Here is a 17,585-nt window from a genome sequence, read left to right as displayed (position 1 = left end):
TACTAACAGACTGTCACTGACCATTACTCTATAACAAGACGTGTTTTGGAGAAGGGTTGCTATGTGCTTTGTACATTTACACTTTCCAGCTCATTAAGCAGCAGCCTTGGGTTCCTAGAAGCGATAAAGTAAAAGCTTTAAACTAATGCAGTTCAAATGCATTTTCCTAGTTTAGTAAATAATTAACACATAGAAGCAACATTATTCTGATGAATAACAAGGTATATGTATATATATATATATATACCGGTATATATATATATATATATATATATATATATATATATATATATATATATATTTGTATATACATTTCATTTAGCCAATGGGGAGGAATTCTACAGTGTGTCATGTGGTTAAAGATGATCATGTAGTAAAGGCCGTACATAATGGGGACCATAGGACAATTGTCCCTTTTGCCAAAGTCATTATCTAGTCCTTTTTTTTGTACACATCGGCTGTATAAAGGAATTAGTATGGAAATTAATAGTGATGCAATTTGTGAGCAAATGCTGTTTCAGGAGTCAAATAAACATTATATGAAGCAGCAGGGTGCATGCGTGACCAGAACTCTAGATTTCAAACTCCTCCTCACTGCAGACATGCAGTAAGGTGGAATAGATAGGCAATTAAAGGGATTGTGCAACCAGTACATATTGATGACCTACTGATGATCTATCAGCACCCCCGCCGACCAACTGTTTGAAGAGGAGGTGGCGCTCATATGAGCACTACTTCCTCTTCATGATTACACTTTGCGTTGTCTCAGAAGTCTCAGCGGTGCAGTGTAATTACAAATGCTTGTTCCATTCACTTAAATGGGAGGAACACTTCTAATTACACTGCGCCGCCGCTGCAAGCAAGACAGCGCATAGTGTAATCTTGAAGAGGATGCAGTGCTCATACAAGCGCCGCCTCCTCTTCAAACAGCTGATGGGTAAGGGTGCTGGGAGTCAGACCCACACTGATCAGATACTGATGACCTATCCTGAGAATAGTCAACATGTACTGGCTGCACAACCCTTTTAATGTCCTTTTTTGGAATAACCCCTTTGAAACTAGATTTCTAGGCAAATTCATCAGCCTGTTCCCTACAAAAGTTGGCCCTTCAACCTATTACTCAGATTTCCTAGTAACTTATGTAACTGAGAAAAGACTGAATATTTAAGACTTTGACACACAATGATAACACAAGGACTTAAGGGTGAAATGTTCTTTATATTACAAATCGCCCAAATTACTATAGTCAAAAGACAGTGAAATTTATTATGTGCACTTATTATTGTACTAGCCATTTAGGGAACAATTGCTGGAAGATTTCCTATATGCTGAAGTACAGGCTGAAATACTTATAATATTAGTTGGACAGACATAATATACATATTTGTTCTATGCACAATGTTTCCTTAGGGAAAATCTGGCAATAAAAATAAACTTGAACCACATTGATGTTTGAATGTGTGGCATTCCGGCACAGTGGAGCGCTCCGATCTTCACAATAAAAGTTTTTTTCTTTAGACAGAGAGAGACATTTTTGTAAGACATCTACACCCATTTTTATTTGTGCTTTGCAAAGAGAAGGAAAACAAGCATTGGAAGCATCTATTCTAAGACACCATTGCTAGATGTAATATTATACTATCTGTATGTATGAAAACTGTGGGAGATTTAGTCTTGTTTATTTAAGGCTATATCTACCTTTGCAGCATTTTTTAAAATTATTGTTCCAATGTATCTACAAAGAAAATATGAAGCAACCCTGCAAATTGTTGTGATTATAGGCTATGAACATCTTTGGTGTATTTTTTTTTTATGATTGGATTTTACTCATTTTGGGCTAAAAATTTTTTTTTTTCATTTGGTCTTTATTTAAAAAAAATAACAGTATTTGTTCTAAAGGGTTATGTTTTAGTCTATCTGCACCCTAGTTTGCTTTTAGTTTCACAAGAACACTCAGGTTTCTGAAGGCTTGATGTCTAACCCTTATCTCTGAAATCTTGACAGCTCCCAAACACTCATTTAAGTCATATTCTTATTAGTTGATTAGAATTTAGATATAATGAATGGTTATGAGTTGTCATGATTTCAGAGACAAGGGCTACAGATCAAGCCATTAGAGTAGCAACCTGATGGTTGTGTCTGAAACTGAAAGCAAGGTACACTACAGATAGACTGAAACTTGGAATCCCACCCACTTTTTTTTCCTGCCTACTTGCAGTGCAAGCTCTAGGTGGCAAGTCTGCAACTGGTCGATGTTCCCTACATTGCTAAAGACATACACACACAGAGACGGAACAACACAGAGACAGAGTCGTATGGAAATGGGTCAGACTGGAGCGGACAATACAGTGCCAAATCGCAAGGGGGTTAGTCAAATAGCCAAGCCGAAGTCAGAACCAGGCAAGAAACACAGTACCAAAACACACGAAAGAGAGCGGTCAAAGGCAAACTAAGGTCAATAATAGAAGCAATCCAAATGCACACAGAACTGGAACCAGGAGCACAGCTAGGGAGTCAATGACTATCACTGGCACTGGTATAAGGCCAGGAAGTTGTCTAAATAGAGCACCAAGTTGCAAGATCAGAACCTGGTTCTGACTTGGCACTCCATTAGTCAGAACACTAGCACACAGGAATAGATCAGCTGCGCAATCAGCCCACTGCTAGTCTTCTCCAGTACATGCCGGCTGTGGGGAGAAAGAGCATTGCATCCTATTGCTAATGACGCTGTTGTGTCACCAGGGGGTGTGGCTTAGCAACGTGTCTCTCCTGAAACAGTCACACCAAAGATGGAGATCTTGCAGCTTCAGCCCCAACAGATAGGTTAGTCTGTGACATTACCCCCCTATTAAGAGGGGACAATGGACCCTCAACATGGGGAGCAGGTTTAAATGGAAATTTTAAATGGAACTCCCTAATTAGGTGAGGAGCTTGAACATCCTGAGCTGGCACCTACAGCCAGGTCCATAAATATTGGGACATTGACACAATCCTAACATTTTTGGCTCTATACACCACCACAATGGATTTGAAATGAAACAAACAAGATGTGCTTTAACTGCAGACTGTCAGCTTTAATTTGAGGGTATTTACATCCAAATCAGGTGAACGGTGTAGGAATTACAACAGTTTGCATATATGCCTCCCACTTGTTAAGGGACCAAAAGTAATGGGACTGAATAATAATCATAAATCAAACTTTCACTTTTTAATACTTGGTTGCAAATCCTTTGCAGTCAATTACAGCCTGAAGTCTGGAACGCATAGACATCACCAGACGCTGGGTTTCATCCCTGGTGATGCTCTGCCAGGCCTCTACTGCAACTGTCTTCAGTTCCTGTTTGTTCTTCTGGCATTTTCACTTCAGTTTTGTCTTCAGCAAGTGAAATGCATGCTCAATCGGATTCAGGTCAGGTGATTGACTTGGCCATTGCATAACATTCCACTTCTTTCCCTTAAAAAACTCTTTGGTTGCTTTTGCAGTATGCTTTGGGTCATTGTCCATCTGCACTCTGAAGCATTTGGCTGAATATGAGCAGATAATATTACCCGAAAGACTTCAGAATTCATCCTGCTGCTTTTGTCAGCAGTCACATCATCAATAAATACAATAGAACCAGTTCCATTGGCAGCCATACATGCCCACGCCATGACACTACCGCCACCATGCTTCACTGATGAGGTGGTATGCTTAGATCATGAGCAGTTTCTTTCCTTCTGCATACTCTTCTCTTTCCATCACTCTGGTACAAGTTGATCTTGGTCTCATCTGTCCATAGGATGTTGTTCAAGAACTGTGAAAGCTTTTTTAGATGTTGTTTGACAAACTCTAATCTGGCCTTCCTGTTTTTGAGGCTCACCAATGGTTTACATCTTGTGGTGAACCCTCTGTATTCACCCTGGTGAAGTCTTCTCTTGATTGTTGACTTTGACACACATACACCTACCTCCTGGAGAGTGTTATTGATCTGGCCAACTGTTGTGAAGGATATTTTCTTCACCAGGGAAAGAATTCTTCGGTCATCCACCACAGTTGTTTTCCGTTGTCTTCCGGGTCTTTTGGTGTTGCTGAGCTCACCGGTGCGTTCCTTCTTTTTAAGAATGTTCCAAACAGTTGTTTTGGCCACGCCTAATGTTTTTGCTATCTCTCTGATGGGTTTGTTTAGTTTTTTTAGCCTAATGATGGCTTGCTTCACTGATAGTGACAGCTCTTTGGATCTCATCTTGAGAGTTGACAGCAACAGATTCCAAATACAAATAGCAAACTTAAAATTAACTCTGGACCTTTTATCTGCTCATTGTAATTGAAATAATGAGGGAATAACACACACCTAGCCATGGAACAACTGAGAAGCCAATTGTCCCATTACTTTTGGTTCCTTAACAAGTGGGAGGCACATATGCAAATTGTTGTAATTCCTACACCATTCACCTGATTTGGATGTCAAAACCCTCAAATTAAAAGCTGACAGTCTGCAGTTAAAGCACATCTTGTTTTTTGTTTTTTTAAATCCATTGTGGTGGTGTATAGAGCCAAAAATGTTAGAATTGTGTCGATGTCCCAATATTTATGGACCTGACTGTATGTTCTCTCCTCAGGACCATACCCTTTCCAATGGATTAAGTACTGCATTGAACCTTGAACTTTGCAGGAATCCTAACCGAGACAATGAAATCTTAGTCTACTTTCACACTCGCGTTTTGGCTTTCCGTTTGTGAGATCCGTTCAGGGCTCTCACAAGTGGCCCAAAATGGATAAGTTTGCATTCTAATGCATTCTGATTGGAAAAGGATCCGCTCAGAATGCATCAGTTTGCATCAGTTCAGTCTCCATTCCGCTTTGGAGATGGAGAAGCGTTTTGGTGTCCGTCTGATGAAACTGAGCCAAACGGATCCGTCCTGGCACACAATGTAAGTCAATGGGGACGGATCCGTTTTCACTGACACAATCTGGCACAATAGAAAACGGATCCGTCCTCCATTGACTTTCAGTGGTGTTCAAGACGGATCCGTCTTGGCTATGTTAAAGATAATACAAACGGATCCGTTCTGAAAGGATGCAGACGGTTGTATTATCTGAACAGATCTGTCCATGATGGATCCGCACAAAACGCGAGTGTGAAAGTAGCCTAAGGATGATGTCCACGAACAAAGTAGCCAATTCTTCTGCAGTTTCTTTAATGACACCAGATGACACATCTTTGAGAATATATCTATGACTGTGAACAACCTACCCCAGGAGGGCAGAAGGTCTATAATGAAGTTCTTAGAGATGTGGATCCTAAGTCTCTGTGGAATGGGCAAAGAACAAAGTAAACCCGCAGGATGTCTCCTGATTACCTTGGCCCTAGCACACAAATCACATCATCGCGTGACAAAGTAGGTCACCAGTAGGCCTGGGAGACCAGATGTTTAGTCCTCGCAATACCTGGATGACCTGCCAGTACAAAGCAATGAGATTCCTCTAAAACTTTAAGGTGAAAATTTGGAGGCTCAAACAGTTTACCAGAGGGAAGATTACTAACAACATTGAATCTTGGCGACTTAATGGTGGTGACAATGACACCAGGGGACAGAATGTTACTAGGTTTGGCATCAATGGAATCTTCAACACCAAGACTACATGGCAAGGCATCAGCCTTCAGGTTACCAGGCCCAGGACGATAAGTGACTACAAAGTTAAAACGCGTAAAAACATCCCATCGTGCTTTCTGTGGATTTAAGAGTTTGGCAGTATCTGTATGCACCGTGATTTGGTGCTGAACCCCCTCTAAGAAGTTGTGCCACTCCTCAAAGGTCCACTTGATGGCCAACAGTTCACAGTTGCCGATGTCATAATTCCTCTTGGCGGAGGAGAATTGTCTAGAGCAAAATGCACAGGGTTTCACATTAGTTAAGAAAGATGACCCCTGAGATAGTACAGCACCTACTCCTTCCTCAAAAGCGTTCACCTCAACAACGAAAGGCTGAGTTACGTCTGGCTGGATGAGTACAGGTGCCTGAACGAAACTTCCTTTCAATGTATCAAATGGGACAGAGCCTCAGGACACAAATACAGAAGGTCAACACCCTTCCTGGTTAAGTCAGTCAATGGTTTGAATTTTCTATAATAATTTGCCAAGAAATCGTTGAAGAGCCTTGAGAGAGGTACTGTAGGCGTGGCACAATCGGCAATGGCTCGCACTTTAGTGGGATCCATACCGAATCTTTGGGGTGACAGGATATAACCCAGGAATGAGACCTCTCTTACTCCAAATTCACACTTGCTTAATTTTGCAAACAAATTATTGTCCCTCAGTTTTTGCAGAACCTTCCTCACATGCAAAAGATTAGGTGACCAATCTGGGGAGAACCCTAGGATATCATCAAGATATACCACTATAAACTGACCCAGGAACTCTCAGAAAATGTTGTTAACTAAGTTCTGGGCATCACCAGGTATTCAAAGTACCCTTCGGGGGTGTTGAACGCTGTCTTCCATTCATCCCCCTCCCTGATTCTGATTAAATTGTAGGCTCCCCTAATGTCAATTTTGGAGAACCATTGAGCCTCGACAATTTGATTAAATAAATCAGGAATGAGAGGAAGGGGGTACTGGTTCCGGACAGTAATTTTATTGAGATCCCTGTAATCAATACAAGGGCGCAAACCACTGTTTTTTCTCAACAAAAAAAGAAGCCAGCCCCTACAGGAGATACAGATTGTCGTATGTGCAGTTTTTTTTTACACTGTCCTGAATGTAGTCTTTCATATCCTGTCTTTCATGTGCAGAAAGATTAAAGATTTGTCCTTTGGGCAGTTTAGCACCAGGGACCAACTCAATGGCAAAATCATGTTCCTGATGAGGAAGTAAAGCTTCAGAAGCCTCTTTGGAGAATACATCCTGGTCCCTGATGAACCCAGGAATAGGACCCTCTTTCAGATCTAGACCAGAGACCTGCACAGACAAGCAATGAATAAAGCACTTAAGTTAGGACCACACTTAGTTAATTACCCAGAACTCCAATTAAAAACTGGACAATGTTTTCTTAACCAGGGTAAACCCAAAACATCAGCAGACAGATTATTCATAACCTATAACGGACGTTTCGAAATGAATAGACCCAACCATCATAATCAAATCAATAGTTTGATATTCAATAAACCCCCTGGCTAACTGAGTCGGTTCAGGTAATTTATAGACCATGAGGCCCAAAGCAGATACAAAATTACAATTAACAAAATTTGCCATGCCTTGAATCAACAAAAGCCAGACCTGAGACGGACCTTCCCTGTGAAGATAAATTAACAGACAAGAATACCTGTGCATCTGAGGCCTGTTTAACACTGGCGTTAATTGTTCTGGCAGGAGAACAGCCTGCTGGATCCTTAACTGCCGTGGGCAGCCTGCGCTGTCGGAGGTCCGTCTGGCTCCATTCACTATAATAGGGACTGCCAGAGATCCGACCACAGCAGGCAAATATGCCTAGAGGTGGCTAGACAAAATCAGCTGCGGATCAGCTGAGCAATCAGCCCACTGCTAGTCTCCTCTAGCACATGGAGAAAGAGCATTGCATCCTGTTGCTGATGATGCTGTTGTATCATCATGGAGCACGACTTAGCCTTTGCACCGAAGCTGGAGATCTCACTGCTGGAACCTGGACAGGTAAAATCGTGACAATAGCCTTTAAAAATGACTACAACTTCTTTGCAGACCTACACATTTATACTGTATATTAGTAGTTAACTATTCATTCCCAACATAGGGAATCTGATACTTTTAAAATATCTTTGTTAATCAAATTGGATTTGTATAATGGAGCTTGTCCTTTGTTTCTTTACAGGTCAATTCTGGTGGATGAATCATTCTGTACTTTCTGTGAGAGAGTGCGGTGAAGAGATGCAGTCTCCTAGAATACCTGGCAGAAAAAGAGGGAGACCTCCTCTTCATTCCAACATTCTGAAAATGACTGTCCACAACTCATATTCGGGAGCAGCTGGCTCCATCCCTACTGTAAAAATTCCAAAGAAGAGAGGCAGAAAGCCTGGCTTTAAGGTATTGGTCTGAACATCTTTCTATAAGATTGGATATATTTTGCACACCATAGTTTTGAAAATCAAAATAGGAGATGGTCTCTTCAGAAGAAATACAATCTTAAAACCCTTAGAATTTCATGTTAGCTTATGAATTTTCAAAATTAGCAAAAGAAAATGGGGGTTAAGCAGATTCAAGCCTCACAAAACAAGTGACAAATGTATCTACAGGAATAGGGGATTGCAAACATATTTTTAGTGGTGGTATTTGCAAAATAAGGATTAGAAAAGCAGCTTTCTATGCAAATTTGAATTACCAATAGATGGTTTGATATATATTTTAATCAAATAATGGGTCTTCACAGGATTATGTCATCCCAGCATCAGGCATAGGCCTAGCTATACATTTATTATATGCAACTTAAAGGGGTATTTCTGTTTCACAATATTGATGACCTATCCTCAGAATAGGTCATCACTATCAGATCTGTAGGTGTCCAACTTGCCTAGTAATAAACTGTTTGAAGGGGCAAATGCTGTGTCACCTTCAATATTTAGCTGCACACCGTCTACATTGTAGTGGTGGTGCAGGGTAATTTCAGCTTTTTGTCCCATTGCACAAGCCATGCAGCCCCTTAAACCAGCTAATCGACGGCGCTGCTGGGAGTCCCACCAATCTGACATCAATGACCTATCTCGAGGATAGGTAATCACTATCATGAAATTAGAATACCCCTTTAACACCAACCAAGCTATGTTTTAAAGGGGCTGTCTTTTGAAGACAACCCAATTTTATATAAAGGTGAAGTCTGCAGTTTTTTCAATTCCTGACATTTAATCCTTGTACACATTCCCCCCTCTTAGGTCAGTTAGGATCACAATGATATTTCAAGAACGTGAAATGTCATAATTATACTAGAGACAAAGATTTATTTAGGCTTTCACTTCTTTCCTCACATTCCCAGTGGCTGAGAATTTTATATACTCTAAGGTGACTATGCCTTTAAATAGGCTAATTGACATCATTTGTGTTAATTGGAGGTGTACCTGTCGCAGTATTTTAAGGTTCACCTTCAAGGCCTATTTGTCTCTGTGTTTGACATGGGAAAATGAAAAGAAGTCATCCAAGACATTAGCAATTTCCAAATGCCTGAAGGTACCGGTTCAATCTGTTCAAATGATAATATGCAAGTTTGAAGACCATAAAACCATGCAGCCATTACACCATTCAGGAAGGAAACGTGTTATGTCTCACAGAGATCAACGTACTTTGGTGCAACAAAATACTAATCAATCCAAGAACAACAGCAAACAACCTTGTGAAGATGCTGTAGGATACAGGTACGAAATTATCTGTATGAACAGTAAAATGTGTCTTATATCGACACAACCTGAAAGGCCGCTCAGCAAGGATGAAGCCAATGGTCCAAAAATGCCATAAAAAGCCAGGTTACAGTTTGGAACTGCACATGGAGACATAGGGGGTCATGTTTTATCAGATCTGCTACTTTTCCCCGCTCACACCATTTATCATTTTCTACGCCTGTTTTAAGAGTAGAAAATGGTCTTACATTTAGACTGGCAGTGGATGTGCTGAAGTTATGTAGAGGCCGGCACCTCTACATAACTTTGGTGGATCCACTGCCAGCACAAAGGGTTATTAAGACCAGTGTCTAAATCGCCGGTCTTAATAAATGAACCCCATAGATCTTAATTTTTGGATAAATGACCTCTTGTTTCATGAAACAAAAATGGAACTATAATGATCTCAGTATGTATGGAGGAAAAAAGAGGAGGCTTGCAAGCCAAAGAACAACGTTCCAACCATGAAGCATGGAGTTGACAGTATCATGTTGTGGGGGTGGTTTACTGCAGGAAAGGCTGGTGCACTTTACAAATTAGATGGCATTATGAAGAAATAAAATGATGTGGCGATATTGAAGCAAAATCTGGACACATCAGTCAGGAACACATCAGCTTGGCTGCAAATGGGTCTTACAAATAGACAATGACCCAAAGCATACTTCCAAATTTGTGGCAAAATGTCTTAAGGAAACAAAGTGAAGATAACAGAGTAGCCATCAGAAATTCCTGACATCAATCACTAGGATTAAATGTCAGGAATTGTGAAAATCTGAGTTTTAATGAATGTGACTAAAGTATATGTAAACTTATGACTTTAACTGTAGAAGTCAGCAACAGCAGCTATGTCTATCCACATGTTTGCACTACCAAATTTATGTTACCAGTAGGGTTACCTGATAGGAGCAGATACTTTATATGATTGCACTACACAGACTACACATGGCTTGTTTGTAGTCTGATACCATGGAAACACATTTAGGTCCTCATAGCAGTAAGACTCAAAATGGTATGATATTTTTAAATCAAGACTATTTAGGACAATACAAGTTGCTTAAAAGGTGTGCATAGTGCATAACTTTTTAGCTTTTTTTAATGCATCACTCATTTTTGTTCTTTATACAGTCCTCCCCACCATTTTAAACAATAGACTCATGTACAGTTTTAAAACATGTGATGACAAAATAAAATACGTTCACAATTCTTAAAAACACATTAATCTTCTTATGTTGAGAAGAAATCTATAAGACGGTGAACCTAAAGGGAGTACACAGTAATCTCCAAGAAATATCCACAAAGAATTTCACTCCTACCTTATCCCTGCATAGGCAGGCATTAAGGTGCCCATACACCTTCAATAGCTGTTGGTTAAATGATTGTTTTTGCTGATAGCCACCTATCTCATACACATACAAAATCGGTTTGGCAGACTGTGTATGTGTTGCCAATGGGGAAAGAGGAGAAAGCTGCTGCCACACACCTTTGGTGGTGACTAATCTCTCGAGAGAACAATAGGATCTAGCAAAAAAATTAAATTTGCCGAATACTTCTATTACCCGACATCATTTGGGAGAGAGTTGGGGGCTCCTTGTACACGCTGGAAAAAATGGCAGGTTCGGCTGACAATACACTAATGTATATTGGCGCCTTTACGCTATTGTAGATCTTGACTTTTCTAATTTAGATATTACAAAGCATTGTGCGATGGTACAAAACATTGCAAGACAATATTACATGGTTGTATTAATAATTATTATTAATACTATAATAACAAGTTATGTCAGAGGTGGACAGCATACGGTATATTTTGACATTATACTGAATACGACTGACCATCTAAAACAGATGGGATGCAGTGATGACAAAGCAGTAACATAAATCTGTTACATCAGTATGAACAAATAAAGTCAGCAGAGACAAGCAGTAAAAATGTAGCAATGTTTCATTCAAGCCATCGAGAAGGCAGAGTTTGGACCAGATGGCCATTAGCACCATCTGCACTAAGGCTTTATTGGAACTCTCTCTATGCTATTATTGAAAGTATTTGGGTATTTACCAGCTGTATACATAATGGTCACAGATACCTGATATGAAAAACAAGAGCGGGAGTTCTGCTGGAGCCAAATGCAGTGGCTTTTGAAGGCACCTCCTTCAGTCCCTGAAATTCACCATTCAGTTTGTACTCTGTTGCTCCTTTCCCCCCAATTTCCAATGTTTTTTTTTTTATGCTTGGAAACACTGATTGGTAAAAAAAGGGCAGAATCACCTCAAGAAATAGAAGATGAAGAATAGGCAGCACTCACCACTGAAGTTTTCTTGCGGTTTCTTCAGTAGTGGCCTGAGGAAGCGCAATTGTGCGCGAAAACGTCCGTCGCCGCTGCTTCACGTGAAAGTAAGGCAAACTGCACACAGCCATGTGTTTATCATGTACCGAGTTATTGAATAAAGAGTGAAGCAAGAAAACTTCAGTGGTGAGTGCTGCCTATTCTTCATCTTCTATTTCTTGAGGTGTATATGTCGACTATGAAGATTGTGCACTACCAATACTGAAGCAGAGATAGGAGGTATAATTGGACGATTTAGCAAGTGCTCCAGATTTATTAAAGGGGTTGTCCGGGTTCAGAGCTGAACCCGGACATACCTCCATTTTCACCCAGGCAGCCTCTCCTTTGCCCTGCGCTAAATCGCAATTTCGCAATTTTCAAGAGTTTCGGTGACGAACCGGGCTCTCGATGGGGCTGGCAGGAAGCCCGGAGACGTCACCGGCACTGATGGGCGGGCCTTAGCGCTGCCCTAGCCAGTAAAACGGCTAGGGCAGCACTAAAGCATGCCCATTAGAGCCGGTGGCGTCACCGAACACACTGCCGGGCGGAAGTTTCCACCCGGCAGAGTGTTGTTGTAAACAAAAGAGCCCGTGCCCTACGCGATCTAACGCAGGGCAAGGGAGCGCATCGGAGCATGGGATGCTCCGATGCAAGCATCAGGGGGGCTTCCTGGGTGAAAATATGGGTATGTTCGGGTTCAGCTCTGAACCCGGACAACCCCTTTAAGTTTCAGCTGTGCCACCAGCTCTTCTATGTTTTGCAAAAAAGGGCAGAATGTTGTGTTGATTTTCTTTAAATCTATATATTTCACCCCTCCCCCCAGCGGCACCCTAGGCAACTACCTATTCTACCTGTCCCTTATCCCACCGTGATTACAAAATTTGCTATTAACAAGTTTCCACTTGCTATAACTGGCTATACATTTTCAATAGCTGGTGGTAAGTAATTTAAAGTGTCCCCTAAAACGTAAGTTTTGTTATTATTGTCAGTAAAAAAAAAAAAAGGTTTAACCTTTTCCCGACCAGCGCCGTACTAGTACGGCGATGGCTGGGTCTTTAAAGATGGCGCCATAGCCGCGGGTGGCCTGCTGTTTCTTATAGCAGACACCTGTTGCTTAATGTCCGCAACCGGCAGTAATGCCGATCGCGGACATTTAACCCCCAGATTCCGTGGGCAATCCTGACCACGGCATCTGAGCGCGTGAAACACCAGAAGCCCGCGCTTCTGGTGATGCTCTGGCTCCCCCGTGCACTGATCGGAGGAGCCAGAGCTTGTGTGCAGCAGCCACTGTCTTTGTGAATGACAGGCTACTGCACAGTATTTCCTATGGAGCCCTTGCCTGTAATAGGGCTCCATAGGAAAGTAGCAATTTTATCATAGACTTCAATGCTAGTGCATTGGGGTCTATGAGAATAGCAATCTAATGATTGCTTGTTATAATTCCCTATGGGAACTATAAAAAAGTGTAAAAAATAAATAAATAAAGTTTTTATAGATAAAAAAATAAAAAAACATAAAAATTCAAATCACCACGTTTTTCCCCAAAATAAAAATAAAATAATGAAAAAAAATTGGAAAATACACATCATGGGTGTCGCGATGTGGGAAAAGCCCATAGTATAAAAATATAAAAATTTATTCCCCATACACCAAACAGCAAAACAGAAAAAAGTGTCAAAATGGCCGATTCGCCGTTTTTGGTCTTTTCATTTTCTACAAAAAAATTTAATAAAAAGTGAGCAAAAAGTCATACACACACACAGAATGGAATCAATGAAAAGTTCAGATCACCTCGCAAAAAATGAGCCCCCACACAGCTCCATAAACATAATTACAAAAAAGTTATAGGGGTAAAAATATTGTGATGAAAAAATAAAACAGATTTTTTTCAAGAAATGCAAGAAAAACTATACATATATATACTACAGGATTCGTACTGACCTGTAGTATAAAAGTAACTGGTCAGTTTTATCGTACATCGAACGTTGTAAATAAAAAACTCGTGAAACTGTGGTGGAATTTTATTTTTTATTTTTTTCACCCCATTTGGAATTTCTTTCCTGCTTCCCACTACATCATATGCAATATTAAATGGTGGTGTTAGAAAGTGCAACCTGTCCTGCAAAAAAACAAGCCCTCATATGGCTATGTGAACAGACCAATAAAAAAGTTATGGCTCTGGGAAGGCAGGGGGCGCAAAAACAAAAAAACCTCTGGGGTAGAAAGGATTAAACAAGCTCCTATGTGTTACAAACAAACAACGTTACCAGATGTCTGTACAAAGACCTGACTGCTGGTTGGGGTAGAATAGGGTCAGAGTTGGTGAGAGATATAGTCAAACCCTACACTCCTAATACTGTGTCCACCAGATACTGGCCCTACTGGTCAAGGGCCATACAGACCCTCTATAAACCCTTACTTTAGAAATAGTGTTGGTCAGAAAACATTCAAAACATGTCTAGACATATGGACCAACAGCATGGTTGTCTAGCAAACTAGGTCCAAAGGGAAAGACTGCTGTATTTATGCACCAAGTACCACCTCCAGAGGAGTGTCTCTTCAGATCAGAAGCCAATCACTGCCTATCAGAAAAGATAGACCAGTCCCTCCCACCATTACATTTGTACATCCATCGGCCAAGGAGGAACCTGATGGACTATCTATGTGTGAGAGGAGTGTCTGCTCCAGTGTAGCCTCGGTGATGCCCAATAGGGTCTAGAATTTATTGTACTACAACTATAATGTTATGATACGCAGAGAGAAACAAATAGTCCCACCTCATAGAGTGGGCGCTCCAGGTAAGGTTGTACAGGAAGGAATGATAATCTGCCACATCCAGATGAGATGAGCAGGGATCAAAATGCATTTCCAGAGAGCACACAAACTTGTTTCCTATGGTGGGCTATACCTATTTTTTTCTCACCATAAATAGATTCATAAGTACCGTACCTGTCTCCTATGAACAAATGTTGTTCAGGTTTAGGGCAGAACTCTGATTTAGGAGAGGTCTAACTCAAAGTGTAATAGACAAGAAGAGTTTGAATTCACATTGGGGAGAGTAATACAGATTCCTACATTTTGTAGTCTCCCCAAAATACAGAAGGAAACAACACATGTGAGTAAAAAAACTTTATGTCAGTTATCGACGGACTAGGCCTCATGCACACGAACGTATTTTCATTCCGTGTCCGTTCAAAGGGTCCAAAAAAAAAAAGAAGGAAGGTACTCCGTGTGCATTCCGTTTCCGTATGTCCGTATTTCTGTTCCACATAAAAATAGAACATGTCCTATTATTGTCCGCATTACGGACAAGGATAGGACTGTTCTATTAGGGGCCAGATGTTCCCTTCCACAAAATGCAGAATGCGATTTTCACGCATGGTTGCTAGGAGATGATGTTAGTAAATTAATTAAAGTCAATTTACTGTATTATTTTCCCTTATAATACAGAATGCTTAGTAAAATGTTGCTTGAGGGGTTAAAAAATAAAAAAAATTAACTCACCTCATCCACTTGATCGCGCAGCCGGCATAGTCTTCTTTCTTCTTCTTTGAGGACCTGCAAAAGGACCTTTGACGTAATAGCGCTCACCACGTGGTGAGCGCGGTGACATCAGCGCAGGTCCCACTGAATGAAGAGAGAAGATCCTTACGTCATTAAAGGTCATTTTGCAAGTCCTCAAAGAAGAAGAAAGAAGACGATGCCGGTTGCGCGATGAATTGGATGGGGTGAGTTAATTGTTTTTATTTTTTAACCCCTCAAGCAACATTTTACTAAACATTCTGTATTAAGATTGCTATTATTTCCCCTTATAAGCATGTTATAAGGGAAAATAATAACATCTACACAACACCGAACCCAAACCCGAACTTCAGTGAAGAAGTTCGGGTCTGGGTACCACATTCAGTTTTTTAGCACGCGCGTCCAAAAAGCATTGCACCCGCGCGATAAAAACTGAACAACGCAACACAATCGTAGTCAAAACTGACTGAAACTAGCACCGGTTTCCCGCAATGCACCTGGGACGCATCCGGAGCAAATCCGGGACGCCTCGTCTGAAAGAGGCCTTACTCAGAATGTCAGTATGTATGTTGATATGGGCTTAGGCAGGAACTATAAGTAAGGGTTTAGAGAGAATCAGTACAATCTGGTTGGGATTGTTTGCTTCCTTTGGCTTACATGATCAATAGGGTCAGTATCTGAAGGGCATAGTATCAAGGGTATAGCGTTTGACTACTACACTTCTCACCAACTATGACCCTATTAAACCCCAACCAGCAGTCACGGCTTTGCATATGTCTGTTAAAGGGCATCTGTCAGCAGATTTGTACCTATGAAGCTGTTTGACCTGTTGTATGTGTGTGTAACAGCTGTAGGCATCTCTGTTGTTCCCATGTTCATATGTGCCTGCATTGCTGAGAAAAATGATGTTTTAACATATGAAAATTAGCCTCTAGGAGCAACAGGGACATTGCCATTACACCTAGAGGCTCTGCTCTCTCTGCAACTGCCGCATCGTCTGCACTTTGATTGACAGGGCCAGATGTTATGATATTTTCACTGTCTGGCCCTGTCAATCAAACTGCAGAGGGTGCAGAGAGAGCAGAGCCTCTAGCTGTAATGGCAACGCCCCTGTTGCTCCAAGAGGCTCATTTGCATATATTAAAACTTTATTTTTCTTAGCAATGAGGACACATATAAACATGGGACCAACACAGATGCCTTCAGCTGCCAAGCGCACATACAACTGGTCAGCCAGTTTCATAGGTACAAATCTGCTCACAGATGCCCTTTAACTTTGTTTGCTTTCACATGTTTTAACCTTTTTTTTTAATCAACAATAATAGTAGAAGTAATGTTTTAGGGGATACTTTTAGGGGCCTACCCAGTGATGGTGTAATGTCCCCGATTGTCATTAACACTCCTACGCCCTGCTTCTATCTGTGAATGCTAATATAATGTTATCTTATGCATTTATTTCCAGGTCCTTAGACACTGTGCATTTATAATAATGTTATGTAATTGTTCATGTAATGTGCCTGGTTCACCAGCAGGTGGCAGAAACTATGGCAGAGCTACACTAATTTACAACGGAACTCACCATTCTATTCTCCCCTTCTTTCTTGGTCAGAAGTGGGCCAGTCCTGTTTGCTACCAGAAGGAGGTAGGGAGTTCTGGTGTGTTCTGGTTGAGACTCCATGTTGGAGTTGCCAGGATTCTAACCTATTCCCTGTCATAATCCAGAGTCAGACTACAGAGAGAAGTTTCAGCATCCTGCAGAAGCAGAGATTCCATTTAAGTCTGTTAGTACAGCAGAGCCAAAGAGAAACCGATGTAGCAGAGTTGAGATTGTTTGCTGGAACCAAGATAAAGTCTGTAAACCGTTTGGAGAAACGTTTATGCAAAGTAAAGCTGCCATTGAACTTCATCACAAGGTCTGGACTCAAAAATTTCTTTAAATCCCTCAATTGTTCACCCTATTTGTCTGCTTCTGCACCAAGAGACCGTCCTACACCCAGTCCACAAGAAGATCAGCGCTGGCCGACCGGTAGGTTGTCAGATCCTGGGTATCGAGACACCAGGAAGCATGTATCCCGGCATTGTCAGAGGGCTGGACACACCGAAAGGGACTGCTGGCATTTAAACGGGTATCCCATGAGGCCAAGGACCGCCCCTCGGGAGGAAGAATACTAGGTCCCAGAGATCCAGCCTTTATGCCTAGATATGTGGGCACCCGCCCCGTGGTTGAAGTTAGCATTAACGGAGTAATGTTTGCTGCTTTGAATAATACTGGATCTTAAGTGACTACTATCCGTCTATTTGCATTTGAAGATGCTGGAACGGAGCCCAGCTGACACAACCCCCGGAATTCTGGCTCCACATCAT

General features: G+C 41.2%; 1 protein-coding gene across 5 annotated transcripts in view; it reads left to right on the top strand.

Moving 5' to 3' along the window:
• SCML4 (Scm polycomb group protein like 4) overlaps positions 1-17,585 on the top strand; it is a 167,989-nt gene that overhangs the window by 99,601 nt on the left and 50,803 nt on the right. For all 5 annotated transcript variants that reach the window (XM_040428839.1, XM_040428838.1, XM_040428837.1 and 2 more), the window contains one exon: positions 7,824-8,035. In XM_040428839.1, coding sequence (XP_040284773.1) covers positions 7,838-8,035 — 198 coding nt within the window. In that variant the 5' untranslated portion in view covers positions 7,824-7,837. The remainder of the gene's footprint in view (positions 1-7,823; positions 8,036-17,585) is intronic.

Source organism: Bufo bufo, chromosome 4, assembly GCF_905171765.1.
Source record: "Bufo bufo chromosome 4, aBufBuf1.1, whole genome shotgun sequence".
Lineage (NCBI taxonomy): Eukaryota > Metazoa > Chordata > Amphibia > Anura > Bufonidae > Bufo > Bufo bufo.
The sequence above is the reverse complement of the archived record's forward strand: the minus strand, read 5'-3'. Positions and strand labels throughout refer to the sequence as shown.